The 24,569-nt window shown below is 39.6% G+C and overlaps 1 protein-coding gene across 1 annotated transcript in view; it reads left to right on the top strand.

Annotated features, from left to right (window-relative positions):
- Phex (phosphate regulating endopeptidase X-linked) overlaps nt 1-24,569 on the top strand; it is a 199,435-nt gene that overhangs the window by 42,080 nt on the left and 132,786 nt on the right. The window contains exons 5-9 of the mRNA XM_006973251.4: nt 12-238; nt 6,810-6,878; nt 9,470-9,586; nt 12,844-12,927; nt 14,100-14,245. Of these exons, the coding sequence (XP_006973313.1) occupies nt 12-238; nt 6,810-6,878; nt 9,470-9,586; nt 12,844-12,927; nt 14,100-14,245 (643 nt within the window). The remainder of the gene's footprint in view (nt 1-11; nt 239-6,809; nt 6,879-9,469; nt 9,587-12,843; nt 12,928-14,099; nt 14,246-24,569) is intronic.

Genomic DNA, 24,569 nt, shown 5'->3' with positions numbered 1-24,569 from the left:
TTTCCTTTCAGAAGCAATTGAAAAAGCAGACGCCAAGCCACTGCTCCACATCTTGCGGCATTCACCTTTCCGCTGGCCTGTGCTTGAAGCTAATATTGGTCCTGAAGGGGTTTGGTCAGAGAGAAAATTCAGTCTACTGCAAATGCTTGCAACATTCCGCGGTCAATACAGCAATTCTGTGTTCATTCGTTTGTATGTGTCCCCTGACGACAAGGCGTCCAATGAACATATCTTGAAGGTATAGCCAGGGCTGTTTGTTCATTTTAAGATTAGCGCTTTAGGGTGTCTTTTTCTTTTCTGTTTATATACAGAGCCTCAAGTATCCTAGGCTGGCCTCAAACTTGCTTTGACTTTGACCCAGGCTGACTTTGAACTCCTGCCCCCTGCCTCTACCTCCTGAGTGCTGCGATTGCAGGTACGTATTATCATACCATCTTTATGCAGTGCTGGAGACTCCACCTTGTGAATGTTAGGAAACCACTCTGCCAACTGTGCTCAGATCCCCAGTGTGGGTGCTTTCCTAAAGAAAGAAATTCATGCTGGCTTAATGAAATGATGAGGTAAAAATTCAGCTGAGCATTAGGATCTAGAATTATGGCCTGCTCCAAGATTTGCCGAATGCAGATTAGCAGCAAACTGTCGCCTTTCAGGAACCCCGTGAGTGGCTTTCAGGTGATCCATGCTCTCACTCTTAGATGGCTTCTCTGAGCATGTAAATTCTAGCTGGGCGAGGTCTCTGGGTCTTCTGTGATGATAGAAGACTTTCTGAACTCTGCTCTTTGCCTCACCTCCTCGTTTCTCTGACAGAAGGGACAACACATGCCAGATTCCTTGTTCCCCTTTCAGGAACAACTTGAGTGCACGCCTACATCCCCATTGTCAAGTTCAATCTGAATCTGTCCTCCTCCCTTTCAAAAGGTAAAGCAGAATTTATTCTAAGCACATTTTCTGCTGGGAGAATGAGCATAAAGGCAGGGAGCAGTTGGATGTGCCCTGAGGTGGATCGCATTGGTGAAATTAGGAGGTTGTCAGAAAGATACAGACCACAAAAGATTCATCAATGAAGGAGGGTTGTAGGAATTCAAATAATATATCCCAAGTCATTTCATGCATTCACCCTGCTGTGTTTTTCTTCTTCCATAGAATAATAATAATGAAGCTATTGAACATTGATTTATGTCCTAATCTGTCCTTCATCAAAGCAGAAATTTTAAGGATATATCAATATAAAAACTACAGGACTATAAAACCATGTAGTATATTTCCTCATCCAACATAAGCCACCTCTCCAAAAATCAAAACCATGGTGTTTCTTTTTGGAGTTAAGTAAGAGGTGGGCAATGTGTTTTCTATAAAGGGACAGATGGTACAGATTTGAGGTTTTGCCAGCCATCTGGTCTCTATTTCAACTATTGAGCTTTGGCATTGTACCTGGGAAAGCAGGTTTAGATGATGAATGGGTATAACTATGTGACGAGCTGGCCTGAAGGCTGTAGATTCCTGACCTCTAAGTGTAGACAGTGATAGGTGTCAAGAAAAATCTTTGGTTGTTGAAAGAATTCTCACGCACAAGGAAAGTTTTAGTTCCAGAGACAGCTGTGTGTCTGTGTTGGATGATGAAGTAGCGACATGGTATTGAGCCATCTTGTAATGCTATTATGTGAGACACAATGACGATTGCAGTCCAATCAGCCCCTGTTCTATGTGGATAGAGCACTCAATTTTTTAAAGCCAGATTTTAAGACTATTATTCTCAATTACAGAACTATTATGATATTCTTCCAAATACTTTCGATAGTGTTTTAAAGTAAGAAAGAGATTGTCATTCAAATGTAATTTACACCCTCTGAGAAATGGTAGATGATTTTGATTCACACAATGATGCATCATTGAAAATGGTAACTATTTCATTTTTCACCAATTTCTGGAGCTAGACAAATAGGTGACCTATTTCTTTCATATTTTATCATGAAGAAAACTACCAACTAAAATAAAAATGAACAATAAACATCTATGTGTTTATGAACCCAATTTCAATAGCCTCAACTTTGTGCTATTTTTACATAGTTTAAACCTCCCCTTTTTGGAGGCTGGAGTATTTTATAGCACATCTAAAATGTATCTTCTCACTGTGAATATTTCATTGCCTGAGCTAATGTGAAAGACTCTTACTGCAACCAAAATGTAATCATAATTCCATACTTAACATCTAATAATACAGTTAGTTTTCAACTTTCCTAATTATACTAAACATTTTTTTTATATTGGTGAGGGTAGAATCCAGGGCCTCATGCATGCCAAACAAGTGTTCTACCATCAAGCTATTCGTTCAGCCCCTCAAATATATCCTTAAACCCCAACCAGAAACAGCTGTATTTTGATTGAGGCTAAAATTAAGAATCAATAACATGTGCACTTTCTAAGTCTGATTTAATCTTTAACAGTCACCACTTTTTCTTTGTTCTTTTTAAACCATACTTATTTGCCAAAGAAACCGGATTATTTCTCCTATATATTTTCTCCATAATCTGGATTTGATTGATTTCAGGATAAACAAATAGCCAATGAGACAAAGTTCTCCTTTATAGGAGAAGCACAGCTTGAAAATCCAGGAGAGGAATTCAAGAGATGCTCAGTAGTTAAGAGAACATACTTCTCTTGCAGAAGACCTGAGTTTGTTTCGCAGTACCAATGTCAGGTGGTTCATAACTGCCTGTACTCCAGGTTTAGATGCCTTCTTTGGTTTCTCTGGGTATTTGTACCCTCATGTGCCTGCTTACACACATAAACATTTACATAAACATGGTTATAGTTAAAATATTTATCCTTTCTATTTTAGTTATGTATGTGTATGAGAGATATAAAGAAAGAGAGAGATGATGGTGATGATGATGATGTGAGTGCAGATGCCCTTGGAGGCCAGACGCCTTAGATTCCCTGGAGCTGGAGTTGTAGGTGGTTTTGAGCCATCCCACATGGATCCTGGGAACTGAATTCAGGTCTTCTGCAAGAGCAAACACTATGTGCTCTTAAACACTGACTGAGCTATCTCTCCATCCTACATATACCTAGTTAAAAATAAAAATAAATCAGGATAAATAAAAGGGTTAGATTACTACTACTTAAATCTTTGAAGAGCCAATTGATTTAGGAAATTATCATCAATTGCTACTAAAATGGCCAGGTGAATGTTTGGGAAACTCATGGAATGATTTCTCTAGAACTCAACTATCAATAGTAGCCTTGCTAAAAATGGGAAAATTAGATATTGTATGCCTCTTGATACCAGTCAGAAGTAATACACCATCACCAAAGACATTGCACCAAAACCATAAAACAAAAAACAAACCCCTTAAAACTAGTTCAGTGTCTACTTTTAATGTCAGTGTATAGAAAAATAAGGGAAACAGAGGAACATGATAACAGCTTGCCTTGCACACTTAATATTCAGTTACACTGGTCCTAGAAACACTGTCAATAATAGAATGCTTCCCAAACGTAAGAAGGCACTTGTATACTTATTATTGCTTTCTTTTGCCAAGATGGCAGCTTGTTCCAAACTGAAGTGTTTAAGCACTGCTTGGCATTTGAGTGCAGCTCACATTGGCTTTAGTTCTATTCTGTTTGTACCAAATTACATGAGTGAATGTTCACACATCTGAATTAACCTCCTCCCTGAACAACACAGAGCTACAGTTTTCATAGTCATGAAACAGTTTTAAGCATGTGTCTAGAGAGAGCAGGAACAATTTTGTTCTGAGATCTTATATGAAACAACAAAATTTGTGTATTGATGGCTACCAGTGTTCTAAAACTTGTGTGTATGCATTGGCTGTTTTGTTAGTTTTCAATTTCTAGGGGGCCATGAAATGGTTCAGCAGGTAAAACATTTTCTGACAGGCCTGGCGATGTGATGGATTCAATCCCTGGAACCCACATGCTAGATGTCCTCTGACTTCCACATGTACACATGACACATGGGTGCATGTGTATATACACACACACTAATAAATTGCATGTAAAAATTTTAATTTTTAAATATAAAATGTAAGTGAATGTGCACTTGGAGTCCTGAATCCATTTAGACTTTGTGGGACATAGTTTGAAAAACAGGTGTGTGGTAACAAGGGTTGGCTCTGGTGTTGAGGACACTGAGGCTCTCAGTTCAGCTTTGAGAGTTACTCATCATACTATGCATATTATTTTGTCTCTCTTGAGTCTCATTTTATCTGTGGATAAGGAGGATTAAATTATCATTTACTTGACATTGTTGCTATTTGGTTTATATCCTTGAATTTTGTGAGTTTCTATGGTAGATACTGGTCCACATTGGCATATGACAAGAGGCTCTTTCTCTTGAAACATGGCCCATCAACTAGTCAGGACCATTTGAACAATAGAGGAGGGATTGTATGAGCGAGAATTGTCGAGACCATGATTAGAAAAAGCACAGGGACAAATAGCCAAACTAGTGGAAACACATGAACTGTGAACCAATAGCTGAGGAGCCCCCAACTGGATCAGGCCCTCTGGATAAATGAGACAGTTGATTAACTTGAACTGTTTGGGAGGCCCCCAGGCAGTGGGACCGGGACCTGTCCTTAGTGCATGAACTGGCTTTTTGGAGCCTGAGGCCTATGCTGGGACACTTTGCTCAGCCTGGGTGAAGGGAGGAGGGGACTGGGTCTCTCTTCAATTTGAGTAGTTGACATACCTGTTTGATCTGTGATTTGGTTGTGTAAGAAACAGCTTAAACTTTGACCTTGAACATGTACCCACTTTACTGTTAGTAGAGCATATGGTGCCTCTGAGTATAGAAAAATGCACTCCTTTTAATGGGCAGATATGCCTCCATCCTCAAGATATGCAGATTGGCCCACATATTGGTCTTTGGAAAAGCTCCTCTGTGGCAAGATTGTAGAGATTTGCTGTGGATTTCAATGGGAGATAAAATGGTAAGAAATAACAGATAGGCATATTCTAAAACATCACCTTGCTACCTGTGCTCATGCTCATCTTAAGCCTGGTGATAGGAAGAGTAAAAATTTCAGGAACAATGAAAAGTGGCATGTGTGACCTTGAAAGACTGTTTGGAAGGTCAAGGTTGTCCTAGTATAAGACAACTCCAAGTCATTGCTATTCCATGGCCTACATTTTTTTCTGGCATTAATCAAAATTCATGATGTCAACCAGAAAAATTCTCTTAGAAATGTAATTTCTCTAATGTTTTGTTTTTCCATTCCTAGATCATAATTTTCAAATGTTTCTTTTTGTATTATTACTTTCTCCCCAAAATACTTTGTTGTAATTGGCATGCTAATTATAATTGGACAAAAATCACATCTTCAATTCAATGTACCTGGTTTTCTAAAACCATACTTTTTTTTAAAAAAAAAATATAGCCTGGACTATCCTGTAACTCACTCTGCAGCTCAGACTGGTCTGAACTATCAGTCCACATACTTCTCAAGTGCTGGAATGAACATTTTCTTTTCTTTTGAAATTGAAGCATTCATATCATAAATAAATGCAAGGACTTTAAAAGCTAGAACAATACCATGTACCTGTGTGGGTTTCTCAGGAAAGACTTTGCCTCAGGAGTTTGTGTGTTTCTAATAAGATTTAGTTGACTGACCTTATTCAATCTGTTGGTGTATTTAAAATGTTCCCTAGAAACCATAACAATCTGAAAGTTTATAAAAGGTCTGGTAACCTCACTTGAATTATCCAGACTTTTACCATCTGTGGGTTTAATTTCATTTCATGAGAAGAACCTTTGACTTTCTTGATATTATCTATATAGTTTCCTTTCCTCTAAGACTGGAGCTCACAAGAGTCGCTGAGTGATCCAAATTTAATTGAAAGCCAAAGCATCTTAATCAAAATATTTTGTTTTGTGATTCTGGCTTACTTCATTTTTGGAAGAAACAATGGCAGATTGGGAATTACGGGAGGATGAAGCCAGAATGGCTTGTGACTTGGTTGTTTTAGGCCAATTAGCAATACACACAGGCGCAGGGATGGTTTGAAAGCATTTTACTAAAAAAAAAAAAAAAAAACAAAAAAAACCCCAGTATTTCCTTAAATTTTATAACACCATTATAATTTGGCCTTTTATAGACTTTGCTACATATTAAAGGGGTTTTCATGGAAAACTATACTTTTATATAGATTTTATGTATAAAAGGGGGATAAAATACTTGAGATTAAAGTTATTTGTGTTTCTATAACTTATTCTTAACTTTTCAGGGAAGGTTCTAAAAGTCACAAAGATTTCTCCAAAATGTCAGTTGATTCTTTTTGAGTAAAAAGATACATTATTTTTGAGGTGGGGATGTAGAAAGCTTAATGCATCAGCTCCAACCAGATGAGCCTTTGCAAAGCAGTACAGTGGTGTGGGTAGTAGATCTGGAAACAGGAGGGGATTTTACTATGAGCTCTGCTCAGCCATGTGAGCTTGGGAAAAATCATAAATTCTCCGGCTTTTGTCATATAATCTCTAATATCTATTCCAACTCAAGTAGCCTTGCACTGTTCAGTGTTGGCAAAACCTCAAAGATAGAAAGCATAAATCAGAAAAGTAGGGGGCACATCTCTTATACGTTAGGTCTCTCAAAGTGCCTATTTGCGTGTAGTTCTGAATGGGGTGAAGTGATTTTTGTCATGGTGACACAAATTCAAAATATGGCTGGGCTGCCAATGAGCCCATGACTCTTGTTAATATGGTGCACAACAATTTAAAATGTCAATAACATGCTTTCTTTTTTGTTTGTTTTTTGTTTTCTTTCTTTCTGCTTTTGTTTTAACAGTTGGACCAAGCAACACTCTCCCTGGCTGTGAGGGAAGACTTCCTTGATAACAGTACTGAAGCCAAATCTGTAAGTTTTATTTATGTTCAACTACATGTCTTGTTTAGCTGCTGTTTGGTTCATCAGTTTCTATAAGATATCTGCTTCTTTCCTGGAAATTATCATCATAATTTCACTGAGCACATTCCCAGTGTAGTAAGCAGAGATCTTTTGTTTTGGCCAGTGGTTCTCAACTTGTGGGTCAAGACTCTCTTGGGGATTGCAAATCAGATATTTTGCATATCAGATATTTACATTACAATTAATAACAGTAGCAAAATTATAGTGATGAAATAGCAAGGAAATAATGTTATGGTTGGGGTCACCACAGCATGAGGAACTGTATTAAAGGGTCACAGCATTAGGAGAGTTGAGAGCCACTGGCTCTCAATACACAGTTCTACTTCCTGTATTGTAGAGGTAGGAACATTAAGGTTGTATAAGTTCCCTGTTTGGTGCCTCGTTACCTAGATGAGGAGATACCATTATTCAAATGAAATAACCAAGATATGAGTTTGTAGTCAGTCTTCAAAAGAGCAAATCATTCAGTATCATTTTCCAAACTGAAGGATACTCAAAACTGTATTGGCTTAAAAAAATCACCCTGGAAATTTCTTATATGGATCAAGCCATGGTGATTCTGAATTAGCAGACAAGATGGGATCTGGGACTCTATTTTTAGCATGTGCTCTGGGTTAATGATGGGTAATGAGAAACAGAAAGGATGGATCAGGTTAGAATTCTAGACTTAGCTTGGAAACAGTGTAGTTTCCTGGACATTGGATAGGACTAGTTCATTTTGACAACTTGAATTCACTCTGGAAATTTTGTTACCCCTCCAAACAAGCCTCACACCCAGGTCTCCTGGGTCTGTGCTGATAGCCTCTATATGTGGAAGACTCTGCAGAGTAGCCAAGATCTTAGGCATCTTTCAGGCAGAGGACACTCATCAAAGGGGGTTTCCAAATTTTTCTTCTTGAGTCAACATTTGCTAGACTAGGGAACCTTTGCTTCTGCTGTGATCTCAGCAACCGGACTTGAAATCATCTCCTCTCCTTATAAGTAGTTAACCAAGTCCAAGTGACACCATCTTTACAAGCAATTCTTCCTCCAACCACCTGGTCCCTCCTTTCTGGCCTCAACTACAGCCATTCATATTTAATTGTGACCACCTTCACACTTCAATAGCCCTTTAGCACCACTTGGCAAGTTCTGTTCCCACACCACCATTCCCAGTATATCTTGCTCTCAAGATAGAGTCTAAATTATGGGCTGGAGAGATGGCCCGGATGTGGATGTTAAAGGCTAGGCTCACAACCAAAAATATAAGAGCATATATCTCTCTCAAGATAGCGTCTAAATTACTTTGAAGAAGCTCAAGGCCTCTTCATTGCCTGCTTTCAACCTGTCTCTCCCTATTTACCTGTTTTTGTTCTTCCTTCAAGAGAAGGACCTATCTCTTACTGTTCCCAAACCCTATGTCTCTCAAATGGTATGTCTCCAAATTTTCTGGGCTGCAATCCCCCAGTTCTTCAGCTTTCATGCATGCAGTGGCTTTATTAAGAAACATTTTTACGTTCGAGGCCAGCCTGGGCTACCAAGTGTGTTCCAGGAAAAGGCGCAAAGCTACACAGAGAAACCCTGTCTCGGGAAAAAAAAAAAAACCCAAAAAAACAAAAAAGAAACATTTTTGCTTGCCTCATGTTACAGCTATTTCATGTTTTTCATCACCAGAGTACACATTGAAAAACAGTCTCAAGCATTATTTAGTTTTTCATTTATATGCCTTCCTCCATCATGTTTTTCATCAGCCACCTCACACATGTACTGAACTACTTGAGCACTTTTTTAGTAGACTTGGGAAGGGCAAAACATTATTTCCAATTAAGACTATTAGCCAGGCTTGCTGACTGAATTTCATTTATTAAAAGGCTGGCTATCTACCAAGAAACATATAGGTCTTAAGGTGAGTCACACAGTTAAGAATAGCTTTCAGGGTCATGGTGTACCTTAGAGATGAAATCTTGTATTTGGTAGTTGCTAGGTTTCTCATCATCATTTCTCCCTCTCTCCCCCTGAGCCAGGGAGGACAACTCTATGGAAACTGAAAAGACACAGGACTCCAATCACTATAATCATCTTTTATTTCATAGTGTGAAGCTGGGTAAATGGAACTGGATGGGAATAAATCACACTTCGCATTAGTGTTCATGGATCAGGTCCTCTGCTTTTAGACACAGTTCTTTCCCATTACTTTATTAAAGCATCACTTGCCTGGGAAGGAGACACCTGACCTTTACCTTTCTATTCTGGACTCATTTGGAGATGTTTCTTTTATCCATAATATCACCAGTTACTAGAAAACTATTTTGCTTGATGTTTGATGCCTGAGCAACTCTATCTGTCACAGAAATAGTACCTGTGAACACTCATCACTCATATTTTTCCTCTAAAAGTGGCAGGTAGGTGGCTGGCATTGCATAATGCTGGTATCATACTCTGAGTACAGAGTGAAAATGAAGAAAGCTTATTTCCACCCACTGTTTCTGCTCTTCCGTATCTCTAAAACATACTTCCCAGCAGGTTGTTGTCATGGCCACTTGCTTCTTTATCTCTTACAGTATCGGGATGCCCTTTATAAGTTCATGGTGGACACTGCTGTGCTTTTAGGAGCTAATAGCTCTCGAGCTGAACATGACATGAAGTCAGTGCTTAGATTGGAAATTAAGATAGCTGAGGTAAGTCTTAGTTGCAAACCTTTTCTTTTCTTTTCTTTTGCCATGCCCTTTTCTTTTTCTTATTTTGTAAAAAATACATGCTGAATGAAAATATAAATTGTGGCCAAAGGGTAACCTTCTGTGTCAATGCCCTCTGGGTCCAAGGTAGTAGTTGCATCCTCTTTGGGAAGTAAAAAGAATCACTACAGAAATTAAGAGCTCCACATTCCTTCCACTTCTCTAGTTTGAGCCTAATCAATATCTATGTGCTACTCGACTGTGATTAAAGAATGCTAGCAAGGAAACCTGTTTTCTCAGGGAAATTCTTATATGGCTCAAATAGAAGACAGATATTCAATAAATACTGATTTAATTGAAAGTTGGCTGGCTGGCAGACTTCTCTCTCTCTCTCTCTCTCTCTCTCTCTCTCTCTCTCTCTCTCTCTCTCTCTCTCTCTCTCTCTTGCTGGGTGTTGAATGCAGAGTTTCACACATCCTAAGTATGTCACCCCAAATCCTGGAAGGTAATTTTTTAACCAGACCTGCTTTTTTGTATTATTTCTACTCAGTGTGACTGATAAAATTTGATCTCAGAGAAGTTTATCTATCAATATTGGATATGAAATTTAATGCAGAAATTGTATAGGGCACACTTTTAAACTTTAAAGCTGCCTTTCTGGTGCTATTTTGTGTCTACCATTCTTTACTTTTACATTCCTTTCTTTTTTCTTTTTCAAGACAAAATCTTACTGTGTAACTCCAGCTGTCCTGGAATTCCAAGGATAGCTTGGAATGCACAGATATCAACCTGCCTCTGCCTCCTGGAGTGCCGAGATTAAAGGTGTGGTGCCTGGCCTTATGTTGTTCTCTCTCTCTCTCTCTCTCTCTCTCTCTCTCTCTCTCTCTCTCTCTCTCTCTCTCTCTCTCTCCTCTAATGATTGATTGGCTGTCACTATGTCATATACTATATTCTGAATAAATCACCTTAAATTCTTTCTGGCTCATGGTAGAGACAAAAAGAGGTAGGGGAACCAATTTGTTGGAGAATGGTAAATCCTAAATGGCTTTGTTTATAGAATGACTGCTTTCTAGAAGAACTAATGTGCAAAATCCCTAAATGTTCTCATGTCCAGAGAGAAGAAATATGGTCACATTTGCTTGTGGGAGACCTTGGTGATTTGTTATTATGGAAGTTGCTAAAAATTCTGAGGTTTTGTATTTTGTAAACTGGTGATGGTATGTTGAGATGTGGAGTTGGGCTGAAGGGTAGGGTTGAGGAATTAGGATGTTCACATGTATCTTTCTCCACATTCCTACTCACAGCAGGAAGTTTCTTTATAGGGGCTAGGTTGATGACTCAGTAGGTAAAGCACTTACTGTAGTGTTTCTCCTTTGAGATGGGAAGTGAAAACAATAGAATTCTGGGAATCTCATGAAACAGCTAGCCTAGTATACACAGTGCAATAACAGATTAAAAAAAAAGAGACCCTGCCTCAAACCAAGTAGATGAGGATCAGTGCCCAAAGTTATCCTCTGACTTACATACATGCACTGTGGCATATGTGTGTCCTTCTGGTTCATTCTTGAAAACTCTTTCGTCAAGCCTGTGTTTACTCTAGGACATCTAACACTGTCCTTAAGATTTTCTTTCTGTGTCTTTCTACTTCCCTCTGTATTAAAACACAGAAGTATTAATGAACCCCAACTTCACTTTAAAGTTTATTACTGTGTGTCCCTGAAATGTTGTGAAGATTGTTGCAGATGTGCCTATAAGCCATATCTACATGCTGTTTGGAATCCCTTCCCAAGAAAATAGGAGGCCCAGAGTACTAATTCGAACTGAAGGTGTGATAAATAGCATGGAAGGCCTTGCCTTGAGCCAGGGAGTTAGACCAAAAAGAAATCTAAAAGCAGCTGGGCTGAGGCAAGACAAAATTGTTGAGAGGGTAAATGAAGTGACAAGTCCATTGTGTGCAGGGGAGCAGCTGCTAGAGAGCTGAAAACAGCTTGGAGGCCAAAGGGTTTCGACCTGGAGCTTGTACTCGGAGTTGAGAAAGGAGGAGGGTGGGAGAGACATGTGGAAATCCTCTGAGGCAATGATTTAGGGTTCTCAAACAGCAAGGCAACTGTAAGGGGCATGTCACCTCTCCAGTGGAGAGTGGGGAGGGAGACACTAAGACACTGAAGGACTTAGAAGAGAGGGGCAGTTGCCTGCTATTCAGATCCTGTGATTTTATCTCGAAATATCTGTGGTGCATGAAGTTTTGCCTGGTAGGAATGTTTCTTTCATTCCCTTAGTCTTCAGGTGACTCGTCACATCCAAAATTACCAAGATACACAGTTTCTGAGGCTGAGGAGGAAAAATGCCTCACCAAACCCAAATAAGTAAAGATTGCTACAAAATATGCATCTACACTATCTCTGTCTGAGAGACTGAATGAGAAGAGAGAGGACTTGTCCATGAAGTTGTCCTGGTCATTAAAGCAAAGTAGAGTTCAATTGCAAAGCCTTGTTAGGGAACATAAACCTTAGGCAGTCTTCAATCAGTCCCATCCACGGAGATGGTGATAATGGGCAGGAGGTGTGAGGGTAAGACAGTTGTAGGTGAGGTGGACATGGCTAATGGATGTAAGGGAGTAGAAAGATAGAAACACAAAGTGATAATGTGGGCAAGGGAGCTATGGTTGGTCAGTAGAAGTGATTAAAATGACTCTTGAGGGAGAGTCACTGTTGCAGTTCTCAGATTAAATATGGCAGAGGCTAGAAGCTTGTGAAATCTTCCTAGTTGGTGACCAAATTCATACCTCCAGCAGTGGGAAATCTAAGGTCAAAAAAATGATCACAGGCACCAGTGATATGTACATAGCTTCCTTTCTGTCATTGACCATTGTCCCTTAGAGGTGAATGAGCTGAGTTCATTGACAGGTAAACATGGAATGTTAATCTTAATTGTGCAACTTCAGCTTGGTTGTCAAAATTGAGCCAGTGATGGACTTGGCCCATCCACATGGTAGAGGAGAAGGGCATTCTGGGAACTTCTTTTTGTACTGGGGACAATATTTCCCACTGAAGAGGATATCTAAGTTTCTTTTTATTTTCTTAATCCTGTCTAAAATGCTGTTTTTTTTTTTTTTTTAAATTTTCTCCCCGCAGCTGGGCATCACACCAAAGCCTTGGAAAAGTTGATAATAATATACAGATGTTTTGGCACATGTGAAAAGCAGTCATGCAATAATAAATGATTCATTTGAAAAAATAACCCAAATCTCTTTTTGACAGATAATGATTCCACATGAAAACCGAACCAGTGAGGCTATGTATAACAAAATGAATATCTCAGAACTGAGTGCTATGATTCCCCAGGTTGGTGAAAACTCTCCAAAAAATTTGTTCCTTAGTATTTACAAGGGATTTGATTTCATCTGTGTATAAAAGTTAGCCTTGTAAATCTTGAATCTTACTATTCATCATTTTGATTATCTTTCTTTTCAACTATCACATAAATTATCGTTGTGTGTGCAGTGGGATTTCTTCAGTTGTAGGGAAGAGTAAGAGCTTTCTGATAGTGGCTTAAAACAGTAAGGCCATTTTCTTACAACATAGCCATGGGCATTGGTGTTGGTTCAGCTGTTTAACATTCTATAGGCTTTATCTCTACATTTTAGTCTCCTCAGCCTTTTTTACTTCATTTTGATAACATGGTTATAAAGTGACCATTGTAGCTCTTCCACATTAAGGCAAAGAGAAGGGGAAGGACCCACGGTCTTTTCTGACTTACTTATTTTACCAGGATAAACAGAAAAGCCCCTTTTCAGAATATTCCCAGATGGCTTGCTTTTAATTCTGAGTAGAATTTGGTCATGTGACCGTCCCTGCTGTGGGGTACGAGGTAGGGAAGGGGGTGCTACGCAAGTGAGTAACTGGTTTTCAAGTTCACTAGTGGAGGCAGAGAAAGGGAAAAGAGTTGGCAAATGACCTTTAGGGAAGCCAATACAGTGTTTGTTTTCGAGACACACAATGATGCTCTATAGAATGGAGGTGAGTTATTTTGTTGTGGCTTTTTTCCCTTTTGGAATAAGAGAGGTTGCACAGAGGAGAAGACCAATAGTGTGCTAAGGCATCTGTGTCTGAGTTTAGGGGAAGAAGAAGGGAACATGAGAGTTCGAGGGAGAGTATTGAGGGAGGGAGACCAGGGGATTAGAGGAGTGAACTAAGCTAACAGAAGAGAAGGTCTTGGAGTGAGGTGGGGCTGAGGGAACAAGAGAGAAGATGGAGGGCAAAGAAACGTTAGAGTAGCTGAGGGAATGTCTATTATTCCAGAAATTTGTGGTACAGGACACAGACAGGCTCCATTTTTGATGAAAGCCATAGGTCTGAGTGGCAATGATCTGACTTTGGTTTCTGGGGAAGCAAACGATGAGCAGTTTCATCCTTAATGATCTGGATGGAATGGATTATGCTCAGCCTACTCTTTGAATGCCTTTCCTCTTACTTGCTACCTTAACATAGGTTTCATTTGTTTTCTCTATTCTCAGTTTGACTGGCTGGGCTATATCAAGAAGGTCATTGATACCAGACTCTACCCACACTTGAAAGACATCGGCCCCTCGGAGAATGTGGTGGTCCGCGTCCCACAATACTTTAAAGATTTGTTTAGGATACTAGGCTCTGAGAGGAAGAAGTAAGAACTTTCACGTGCATTTTACTGTGGCTTTTGTTTTCTCTATAAATTAGAAGGGCCTCCATTTTTCATGTGCTTTGAAAATTGCTTTTAAAGAAAGTTACAGCAAGACAGTCATAGGGAAAATTACAGTGCCCTTTGTGATAAATTGGCCCCCATCATTGTCTGCTGAGACAACAAATGCGCAATGTTTTATGCCCCTTATTTACCCCAATTTCTTATTTCTCCATACAGTTTTCTCTGGGAACCTAAATTGTTTATTAGTTTTGGGAACTAGTTAGTAATGAAGTTATTTCCTGAGATTTCTATATGAACACTTTCACCCCCAGTCCATTCTTTGTCTTCTGCTGCATTTTTTCTTTCTGGTTTATTTTTTAGTCATCAAGTAGTTTTCTGGCAACAGACCAAATTACCTGTGTTAAAAAGACAAGACTACTTTGAGAGCTGTAGGAAAATTGAATGGATAAAACAACTTTTTTTAAAGCATGTTTAGGGTTTGCAGCTTTGCTAGCATAGGACTACAATGAAAAAAAGTCCTAAAAATGCTCGTTTATGTCCATTAAGCCATTTAGATTTGACACAGAAAATGAAAGGTAAACAAGTTTATAAAAACAATTCACTAAAACTAATTGCTGTGCCATGATAAAAAACAAAAAAAATATTTTATTAGTCAGGTTCTGTTCATGTTGTCAGGTATTAAGTTTCTTTTTAAAGGTACCTACAGAGGTCCTAGGAATAAAATATAGTATCTAATGTCTACTTCTACCCCATAGAAGCATCTAGATTTCTACAAAAAGCTGCAGCTGTTTAAGGTATCATCTATGTTCATTGAAAATATACAGGAAAAAAACAACAATAAATTCACCATTTAGAGAGAAGTAGTGTCCTTTAGAAATTTGCTAGGTGAAAATTGACTTTGGCAGGGGGTAAGCATATGTAATGGTAAGCCTTTTTAGTCCAATGTACTTACTATACAGGGCAACTGACACCTGCTATATCTCCTTAGGCCCTTGTTAAAATACAAATACCAAACCCCACCTCCTTCACAGAGTCTGGTGTAGTAGGTCTGCAGGGGGTCAGGATTCTACATTTTATTTTATTTTTGTAAAAGACTGATTTATTTTTGTATTATGAGTGTTTTGTCTGCATGTATATATAAATGTGTACCATGTAGGTGCCTGGTACCTGTGGAGGTCAGAAGCAGGCATTGGATCTTCATGGAACTAGATTTATAGACAGTTGTGAGCTGATACATGGGTACTGGGAACTGAACTTGGGCCCTCTACAAGAGCACCTAGTGTTCTTAACAACTGAAACATCTTTCTAGCCCCAGGAGTCTGAATTTTAAACAGGCATCCCAGGATAGTTTTATGATTTTCTTTTTCTGGGTTGGGGAAAATGGGAGAATCACTATATTATAAAACTACTTTATAAACATTTCCTAGCTCTAAAATAGATGTTAAGCATCACTTATCCAAAGAACTTGGGCCCAGAAGTGGTCATATACTTAATAAGCTATCTTGTGAATGGGATCCAAGTCCAAATATAAAATTCATTATATTTCATGCATAACATATGCATGTAGACTTAGGATAATTTTATACAATATTTGTAGCATGTACATATTTTGACTGAGACACTTCATAGGAGGTTATGTCTGGACTTTTCTATGTATGTTGTAAAATTAGTGCTTAAAAAGTTGTAGATGTTGAAGCCTTTTGGTTTTCAGGTTACTTGATTGGGGTTGCTCAACATGTACTAGGAAATGAAACCCAAGTACTCTTCTTTCTCTATATGCCACTGAGTTGCTGAGCACATTTTAGACTCACATGCTGATTACCACCAAAATGTGTCTGCCACACTGTGTAGTCATTGTTTAGCTGCTAGGGAGTCAGTTTCTTCTGGTGACTCTGAACTTCATTCTAAAATAGTAGGGACTTTTGGAAATTGTATTAATTTGATTTTTCCCAAAGCTTAATTTATAACCAGTGCCATAAAACCCTGGTGGTGATTATATTTTATAACTGTGGGACTTTATGTAGCAACAGGCAGTAGGAAAAACCGGAGGGAGATTTTCATCTAGTTCATGCTAAATTGATAACTTACCCAAATGTGAACACAAAGGACAACTGTAGGAGCGTTTAGATAGAAGACTCCTGCAACCATGTCCATATAAAATTTCAGTTAAGCATCAATGTAATACTCAGATATTTTAAACAGTTTTCAACAACCAAGTCATCAAAAAACAATGGGAGTCCCATGTACACTTAGGAGAATTTTAAGATATTGTATGTATCTTGAAAAGATTGCCAGCACTTTGCATTTCACAGTAAGGTTTCACATTGCTGATGCATATTTAAAATGTTTTTTGTGTCTGTCTTCTTTCTTGCCTCTGTCCGCATTTTATCTTTGTCTCTCTTCCACCCCCCTCCTCCTTCCCTCCACTCCCCTTCTTATCCTTTGTTTCTCAGGTCCTTGCATAGTGCTAAGCCAAAAAAAAGTACTACTGGACTATATTCTCTGCTGATCTTATTTGGTCCTCACTTTTGTAATCTGAAAGGAAAGGTCTTCTTGGGTCTCCATAGTTACTGTATATGCCAGGTGCTGTAAAAAATGTCTATAAACTCTCATTGCCCTCTGGTCTTCTCAGATATGACAGGATCATTCTGTCTTGTAGCTTGTTCTTCCTCTAGGATTGTGGTTCTCTCTCCACTCAGCTGGTGGTGAAGGACTGTATGAGTGTTTGTTGAAAGGCCTTCAAATGGGCTGAGTCAATTCTACCAACATTCCATCGGACATGACCTAGTCCTGTGACACATCTAGCTGTGGGAGAGCCTAGAAAACGGAGTCTATCTGTGCGTCTGGAGGAGAAGGAGTGAGATTTTCTCCAGACACACTTTTATCCAAGAGTTTATAGCATCTTGAAATGATTCCTCTTTTTTTACAGCTCCCCCCTGTGGTGGTAATCTAATTATACTGAAATATGATTTTGATTGTATGTTAATAAATAAAGTTGTCCGGGGGTCAGAGCTATTAGAGCCATAGCAAGAGTGTGGCGGTGGTGGCCAGCCTTTAATCCCAGGGAGTGGTGGTAGAAAGCAAAAAGATATATAAGGCGTGAGGACCAGAAACTAGAGGCATTTGGCTGGTTAAGCTTTCAGGCTTTGGAGCAACACAGTTCAGCTGAGAGCTATTGGGATGAGGACACAGAAGCTTCCAGTCTGAGGAAACAAGACCAGCTGAGGAACTGGTGAGGTGAGATAGCTGTGGCTTGTTCTGTCTCTTTAAATAGACTAACAGACAGGAAAAGAGGCCCTCATTCGGGAAGCTGGGACACCGCAGGCGGAAGGGTGAGATTTTGGCTCTGAGCTCTGACCTCTCGGCTTTCTCTTTTGCATTATTTCTGTGTTTCTTATTTAATAAAACAGTTGGTTACATCCATACCCCCCATCTCGCTACAACACAGTGAACACTGGAAGGCAGGCATTTTGTGAAATTGCTTTTGTAGTTTTCAAATCCAGCATAGTGCCTCTCACATATTAGGCAATTCTTTAAAGTTTCTAGACATTAACCATATGCTTTACCACCACCATGTATGACCTGTGATCAGAATCCCAAAGGATATGAAATAGTTCTCCATGTAGAGAAGAGAGGGAAAAGGCCATGTTGTGTTCACCTAGGGTGGTGGAACTAATGTGAATACAGATACTGCTTTCAAAGTTAGAGACTAGAAGCTGACAGGCTATTTAGAGCTCAGGATGGATAGGGAAGGCTTTAGCTTATTACTTCCACCCCCTTCACATCTACCCTTCTATTTGGTGTTTCTGTACTGCCTCTGTCCTGAGAATTTGCTGCTGGAAACCACACACAGGTCATTCTGACATCGACTAACATCAAGATTAAAAATGAACTTTTGCCGGGCAGTGGTGGTGCACGCCTTTAATCCCAGCACTGGGGAGGCAGAGCCAGGTGGATGGATCTCTGTGAGTTCAAGGCCAGCCCGGTCTACAGAGTGAGGTCAAGGACAGGCACCAAAAACTACATGGAGAAACCCTGTCTTGAAAAACCAAAAAAAAAAAAAAAAATCTTTCATCTCAGAAAAGTTCTCTAAGTGCCCCCCCCTTTTTTATACATAGAAGACAGTTTGTCCAGTGACTCACAATTAAAAAGCAGAGATGATATTTTGAATTGGTTCACATTTGTTTTGATATTCCATCGTTTTGTTCCATATATGCCCCTGTATGCAAAACAGGTACTTTAAAAATTTTTTTTGGGTGGTTTTAGAGATATATGTTGAACATTCCACATCTAAAATGCTTGGTACCAGATGTGGATTAGAGCTTGGATTTTTTTTCTGAATACATGACTAGAAGGGATCTCAGTGTAGACACACAACTCAGCATTTGTGTTTGTGTACACCTAAACTTAGACTGAAGGTCATTCCATCATAAGATAGATTTGGTATGCCTGCATTTTGTGTCCTGTCACATGATGTCATATAGAAATTTTCACTTGTAGTCTTGTGTTAATATGCAAAAAGTTTCAGATTTGGGGACACTTTGGATTTTTGTATTTGTAGGTTAGAGATGTCCAACATGTAGTAGTATATCTCTGATTGCTTAGATATTGCTAGTATTGGGAATTCTCCTGTTATTTTTAATGTTCCAAAGTGCCTTTGGTTGGTATCAACTACTCACTTCTTGACTGATGCTTCAACCCTTAGATCAAGCCTACTGTTCACCTGGTAGGATGGGGATGTTCCTCCTAAATGATTGAGTGTGATGACAGTAATACAGGAATTTTTTTTATTGTACTGCAGATTGAACCTAATGTTTTGCAAGTGCTAATCAAGAATTCCAGCATTGAACCACATCTCCAACTATTGACTCTTGGTAGATAGTATATATATTAAAAAAATACTGGAGCAATGAGACTCCCCCTTGAGAGGTGGAGATACAGAGACTGCATTGGCTCTTGTAGTTCAAGGGAGCAAATGGTCAGGGTGTAATATTGGAGGCATAAGCTAGAGGTTGCCATAGAAAAAGAGGTGATGTTCCAAGTGGAGAAAATGTGAGTAGGTAAGGAGGGGCTGCATCCTTCAAGTTACTTCCATCTCTTCTTGACTCCTTGTTAAGTGATTATGCACCTATAGTTTAAAATAAACTGTGATAGGAATTGTATAAACTATCAAAATTAACAAATGTTGCAAATATTTTTTTCTTGGAAGCTTGTTGGCAAATATTACCAGCATGTCACAAGGCAAAGGACATTGTAGACTTCCCCTCTTTTTGTATGCTGTATCTTTCCTACTGATTCTCTGATTTGAGGCTGCCCCAGAATTGCTCCAATTTAGATAATTTGATCTAAGAAGGAAGAGACTATGAATGAGAGGCGTGTGTGTGTGTGTGTGTGTGTGTGTGTGTGTGTGTGTGTGAGAGAGAGAGAGAGAGAGAGAGAGAGAGAGAGAGAGAGAGAGAGAGAGAGAGAGAGAGAGAGAGAGGTGGGGTAGAGGAGAAAGACAAAAAAAGAAAAGGAAAAACAGAAAAACAGAAAGTTCTCTGGGATTTCTTATAATGACACCAATCGACCTAAATGTTCTGCCTTTATGATCTCATCTAAATCCAATGAAATTCCAAAGGCCCCATAACCAGATGCCAATGCATTGGTGTAACAGTTTCAACATATAAATCTACAGGGATACACATTTAGTCCATAGTGGTATTTCAAACAGAGCAAATATGTACAGAAGTGGTTGCAGAGATGATGGGAAAAAATGAAAAGCAAAATGAGATGCAAAATGCCAATCCACATTCTTATGAACATCAAGAAGCTACCATCATCCCTAGGACTATGAAACAATGAGAGGAGGAGTATTACCTTAGACTAGATCTGAGGTCTAATAAGTTGGAGCACTGTGAGATTGCCCTATGTTGGCTGAGACCATGGGAGGAGATTAGTGATGGAACTGGAGCCAAAGAGAAAGCACAGCTATAAAATACAATTTGAATGAGAGTGAGAGAGGAAGAGGATGGATGGTGGCAGAGAGGGAACAGTGAGGAGAGAGAGAGAGAGAGAGAGAGAGAGAGAGAGAGAGAGAGAGAGAGAGAGAGAGAGAGAGAGAGAGAGAGAGAGATAGTAGCTGGCAGTATTCTCTAGTCCCATCCGGCTCTCGTGACCCCGTGGTCCCTCAGCCACTCAGACCCAAATAAACACAGAGAGGGTAATATTATTTTTAAACTATGGCCATGGCAGGCTTCTCACTAGTTAGCTCTTATATTTTAAATTAACCCATTTCTATAAATATATACTTTGCCACATGGCTTGTGGCTTACCAGTACCTTTTTATCTTGTTTCTCATGGTGGCGGCGGCTGGTAGCATCTCCTCTGCTCTCTTTTTTTTCTCCTTTCCCTCTCTCTAGTTAGAATGTCCCACCTAACCTTATTCTGCCTCACTATTGGCCAAATAGCTTTATTTATCAACCAATCAGAGCAACACATATTCACAGCATACAGAAAGACAGTCCATCAAAGAAACTCAAAGGAGAACACAAAGAAAGGTGGTAGTGGAGAGAATTACTTTTTTCCCTTGGGAATTTTGCTAAGCTTTTGTGATCTTTTTTGCCTTCAGTTTTATTTTCATGTAAATCAAACAGAATGTACATTTAGATGATCTTTGTTAGACAGAAGTTTGTAGAGGCTCACTCAAAAAGTGTCCAGGTATGTGGTCCTCTCATTATGCTCATCTGTTCCCAAGATCACTTAGCTCTGCAAAGTGTGGTCAGTCCACAGATAAGCAGTATAATCATGACCTGAGAGCTTGTCTAAAACGGAGAATCTTAGGCTTTGTCCCCAATGTACTAAATCAGGAGCTGTAATCGATTAAGATCTCCAGAGATACAGACATTCATATATTGACATTAAAATTTAAGGATTGATCTAGGGTTTAGAAAGTCCTAGTTGAGCTATGTGTTCAGAATGTTTAGAAAATGGGATTTTATTAGACTGTCTGTTCTCAGCCATGCCATATATCAGAATCAGTGTGTAGGACTTGTTAACATACACATTTCTGGGGGCCCATCACTATAGTTATTAATGCAGTGATAGATCTAGGGTAGGGATCAGGGTTTTTATACCTAGTTTTCCAGTGATGTCTAACCTGTTGGTCCAAAGACTACTTTGAGAACTACTCCCTGAGGCATTTTTCTGGACAGTCTAAAGGATTTTAGACCTTGTTGGTTCTTGAGAACCTTTCTGACTCACTTCAAATAGTAGGTATGAGGAGGGAAGAGTAAATGCAAATTCAGATGGAAAGACTGAGAACTTCTTTGAAAGTCTCTTGACTTTTGAACGTTTCTTTCTCCACCTATAAATGGGGATAATAATAGCCACCCCACAGCACTGTTCTATCACAGACGGTATCTTATCTCTTAAATGTAATATACATATAAACTTCTGATAGTTGAGTACATGAGGGAGAGTAGCGAAAACTTCTTAAATAGCCAATCTTCCAAGGCAGATGCTTTGGGGAAAAATTTCGTATTGCTGTCCTAGTGGTGGGTTCTTTGCTGGGATGATTTTCTTTTCTTTTATTTATTACCATTAGGGGAAATTACTATATTGTGAAAAATGCTTTTTGGACCAAAAGAAGGATATAATGGACCATTTTCAATGGCTGTGGCTGAGTCTGATTTTTTTGACGTGTCTGATCATTAGGTGGTAGTGATTCAGTCATTATGGTCACCTCTGTCCTGGGTGTGGTGATATTATCACTCCTAAGCTATACCCCATAGTGTTTTGTCAGGAGTTTTATAACACATTGCAACAACTCATCAGTGTCATTGTCTCGCCAGGTGAGCTTCCCAGCCAGCATCCCATCTTCTACCTCTCAGAGACCCTGTTATGCTATTGTCTTAGTAAGGTCATAGTTATAAAGGCTCCACTATTCATTTTTTTAATCTCCATAGATTTCTGCAAAGCACCTCTGGTGAAGTGGTTTCACATTTTTTGTGATTGGTCAGGAAACTGTTGTTGAATTAGTAGCTTTCATATATCACTGTGTGGTGTGTGGGAAAGCACACAGGCTTTAGACATACCTGGCCCTGGCCTAGCCTCCATGGCTTATTACAGTGGACTATACATATGCCTTGGTGGGGGCAGAACTTAAAGATAATATTTGTGTTTGATCTTACTCTAGAGCTGGTGATTAAATTGACAAGGGGTGGCCTGCGCATCTTCACTTATCAAAACTCTCCAGCTGAGTCTACTTGTTTGAAACCCACTGACTGTGTGATGAGGATTTCACTAAATGATTCTAAGCTTCAGCTATCTGTGTATTCATCTAAAAGCTTCACTATCTCAAAGTCAATATCTTTTCTCACCTCTCCATCTCTCCAGTAACTAGAACTATTAGTTCATACCTAGGTACTTACGATGTGTTGAGTCCATGAAAGAAACATCTCTTATATACTACAGTATATCTGTACAATTAAGAAAAAAATACTAATAAGCTAAAATATTTCATTCTCCACTGTATCAGTTCCTTTCCATGTTGGTGTGACCAAATACTCCATAAAAGCAGGAAAGAAGGACTTATTTCATCTCACAGTTTGCAGGTGCAATCTATCATAATGGAGAAGTCATCATGGTGGCTAGTACTGGAGGCAGTTGCTCACATTGCATCTACAGCCATGAAGCTGAGAGAAGTAAATGTGTGTACTCTGCTAGCTTTCCTCTTTTTATTTGAGCCCCCACTCCTGCCCATAGAATAGGCAGGCGTTCAGGATGGGTCTTCCAACTTCAGTTAACTCCATCTAGACAATCTCTCCCAGGCTTGCCTCGAGGCTTGTTTCTCAAGTGGCTCTAGAGCCTGTCAAATTGACGGTGTTAACCATCACACTGACTGTAGGTGCAGAGTCAACAGTAAATGCTTGGTGAGAATTTCTTGGTTTGTTGAGAAGTAGGGATATGTAGGCAAAAAGGAAAGGCCTAAGATGCTGTGTTTCTTTTAGTTACCAAAACAGAACATAGCTGAGGGCAAGACTTAAGTTGTTTGGATGTTGGACTCTGAGGAGATATGTGCATACTCTAGCATGGTCTCGGGTGCAAGAAGAAAATTTTAGAATGTCTGTATTTTCATTTTATAAATTAAAAAATAATTATGATTAATAGAGTTCTACTATATTGATGACCATAGGCCCATAGCTTAGGGGACACACTGTTTACTATTGTTAGTTTGTTTTCATTTGTACATTAAAAGTAATTCTGAAATACTTAAAAATTCTTTTTTATCTTAATTTTTCTTTATTCTTCTCTCATATGATACATCCTGACTGCAGCCTCCTCTCCCACCTCTCCTTACCCTCCTTCCAGTACTTCCCCACCTCTCTTCTCCCCCAGATCCACTGCTGCTGCTACTCCATTTCCCTTTAGAAAAAAACAGGCCTCCCGGTGATATCAACTGGACATGGTGTAACAAGATGCAATAAGACTAGGCATAAACCTTCACAGCAACACAGTAGGAGGAAAAGGGTCCTGTTAACAGGCAAAAGAGTCAGAGACACCCCCTCTCCCTAGTAGGAATATAAGAAAAACCCCAAGCTAAACAGCCACAGCATATATACAGAGGGCCTAACACAGACCCACACAGGCTCCATAATTGCTGCTTCAGGCTCTCAGTCCCTATGAGCCCTGCCTAGTTTATTCTGTGGGCTGTATTTTCCTGGTGTCCTTGATCCCTCTGACTCTTAAAAGTCTTCCTCCCTGTCTTCTGCAGGGTTCCCCAAGTTCCCCCTAATGTTTGTGGGCTTCTGCACCTGCTCCCATCTGATGATTGGGCTAGGCACCAATCTATGAGTATAGTAGAGTATCTTTAAGAATCATTTCATTGACTTTTTTTGCCAATTATATTTGGGTTTATCCTAGGTCTCTGAATATCTGGCTTCTGGTTTCTGGCCATGCAGGCAGTGTCAGGCATGGGCTCTCTCTTGTGGCTTGGGCCTCAAGTTAGACCAGTCATTGGTTGGCCACTCCCACAAGCTCTGAGCCACCATTTCCCCCAGGCATCTTAAAGTCAGGACAGGTTGTGGGTCGCAGGTTTTGAGGCTGGGTTGAAGTCCCAGTTCCACCACTGGAAGCCTAGTCTGGCTACAGAAGATGGTTCCATATCCTCCATTACTAGGAGACCTCTCTAGGGTCACCCTCATAGGTTCCAGGAGGTCTCCACTGCCCTGGGTTTCCACATTGCCCCCTAAATGCCACCTATTTCAGTCATCTCTCCTCATACTCTCTCCCTCAGCCCTCCCTCCCCACCTAATCCCTCCTTTAG

The sequence above is a fragment of the Peromyscus maniculatus genome, chromosome X, assembly GCF_049852395.1.
Source record: "Peromyscus maniculatus bairdii isolate BWxNUB_F1_BW_parent chromosome X, HU_Pman_BW_mat_3.1, whole genome shotgun sequence".
NCBI lineage: Eukaryota > Metazoa > Chordata > Mammalia > Rodentia > Cricetidae > Peromyscus > Peromyscus maniculatus.
Note: the sequence above shows the minus strand (reverse complement) of the source record. Positions and strands in the feature narration are given on the sequence as shown.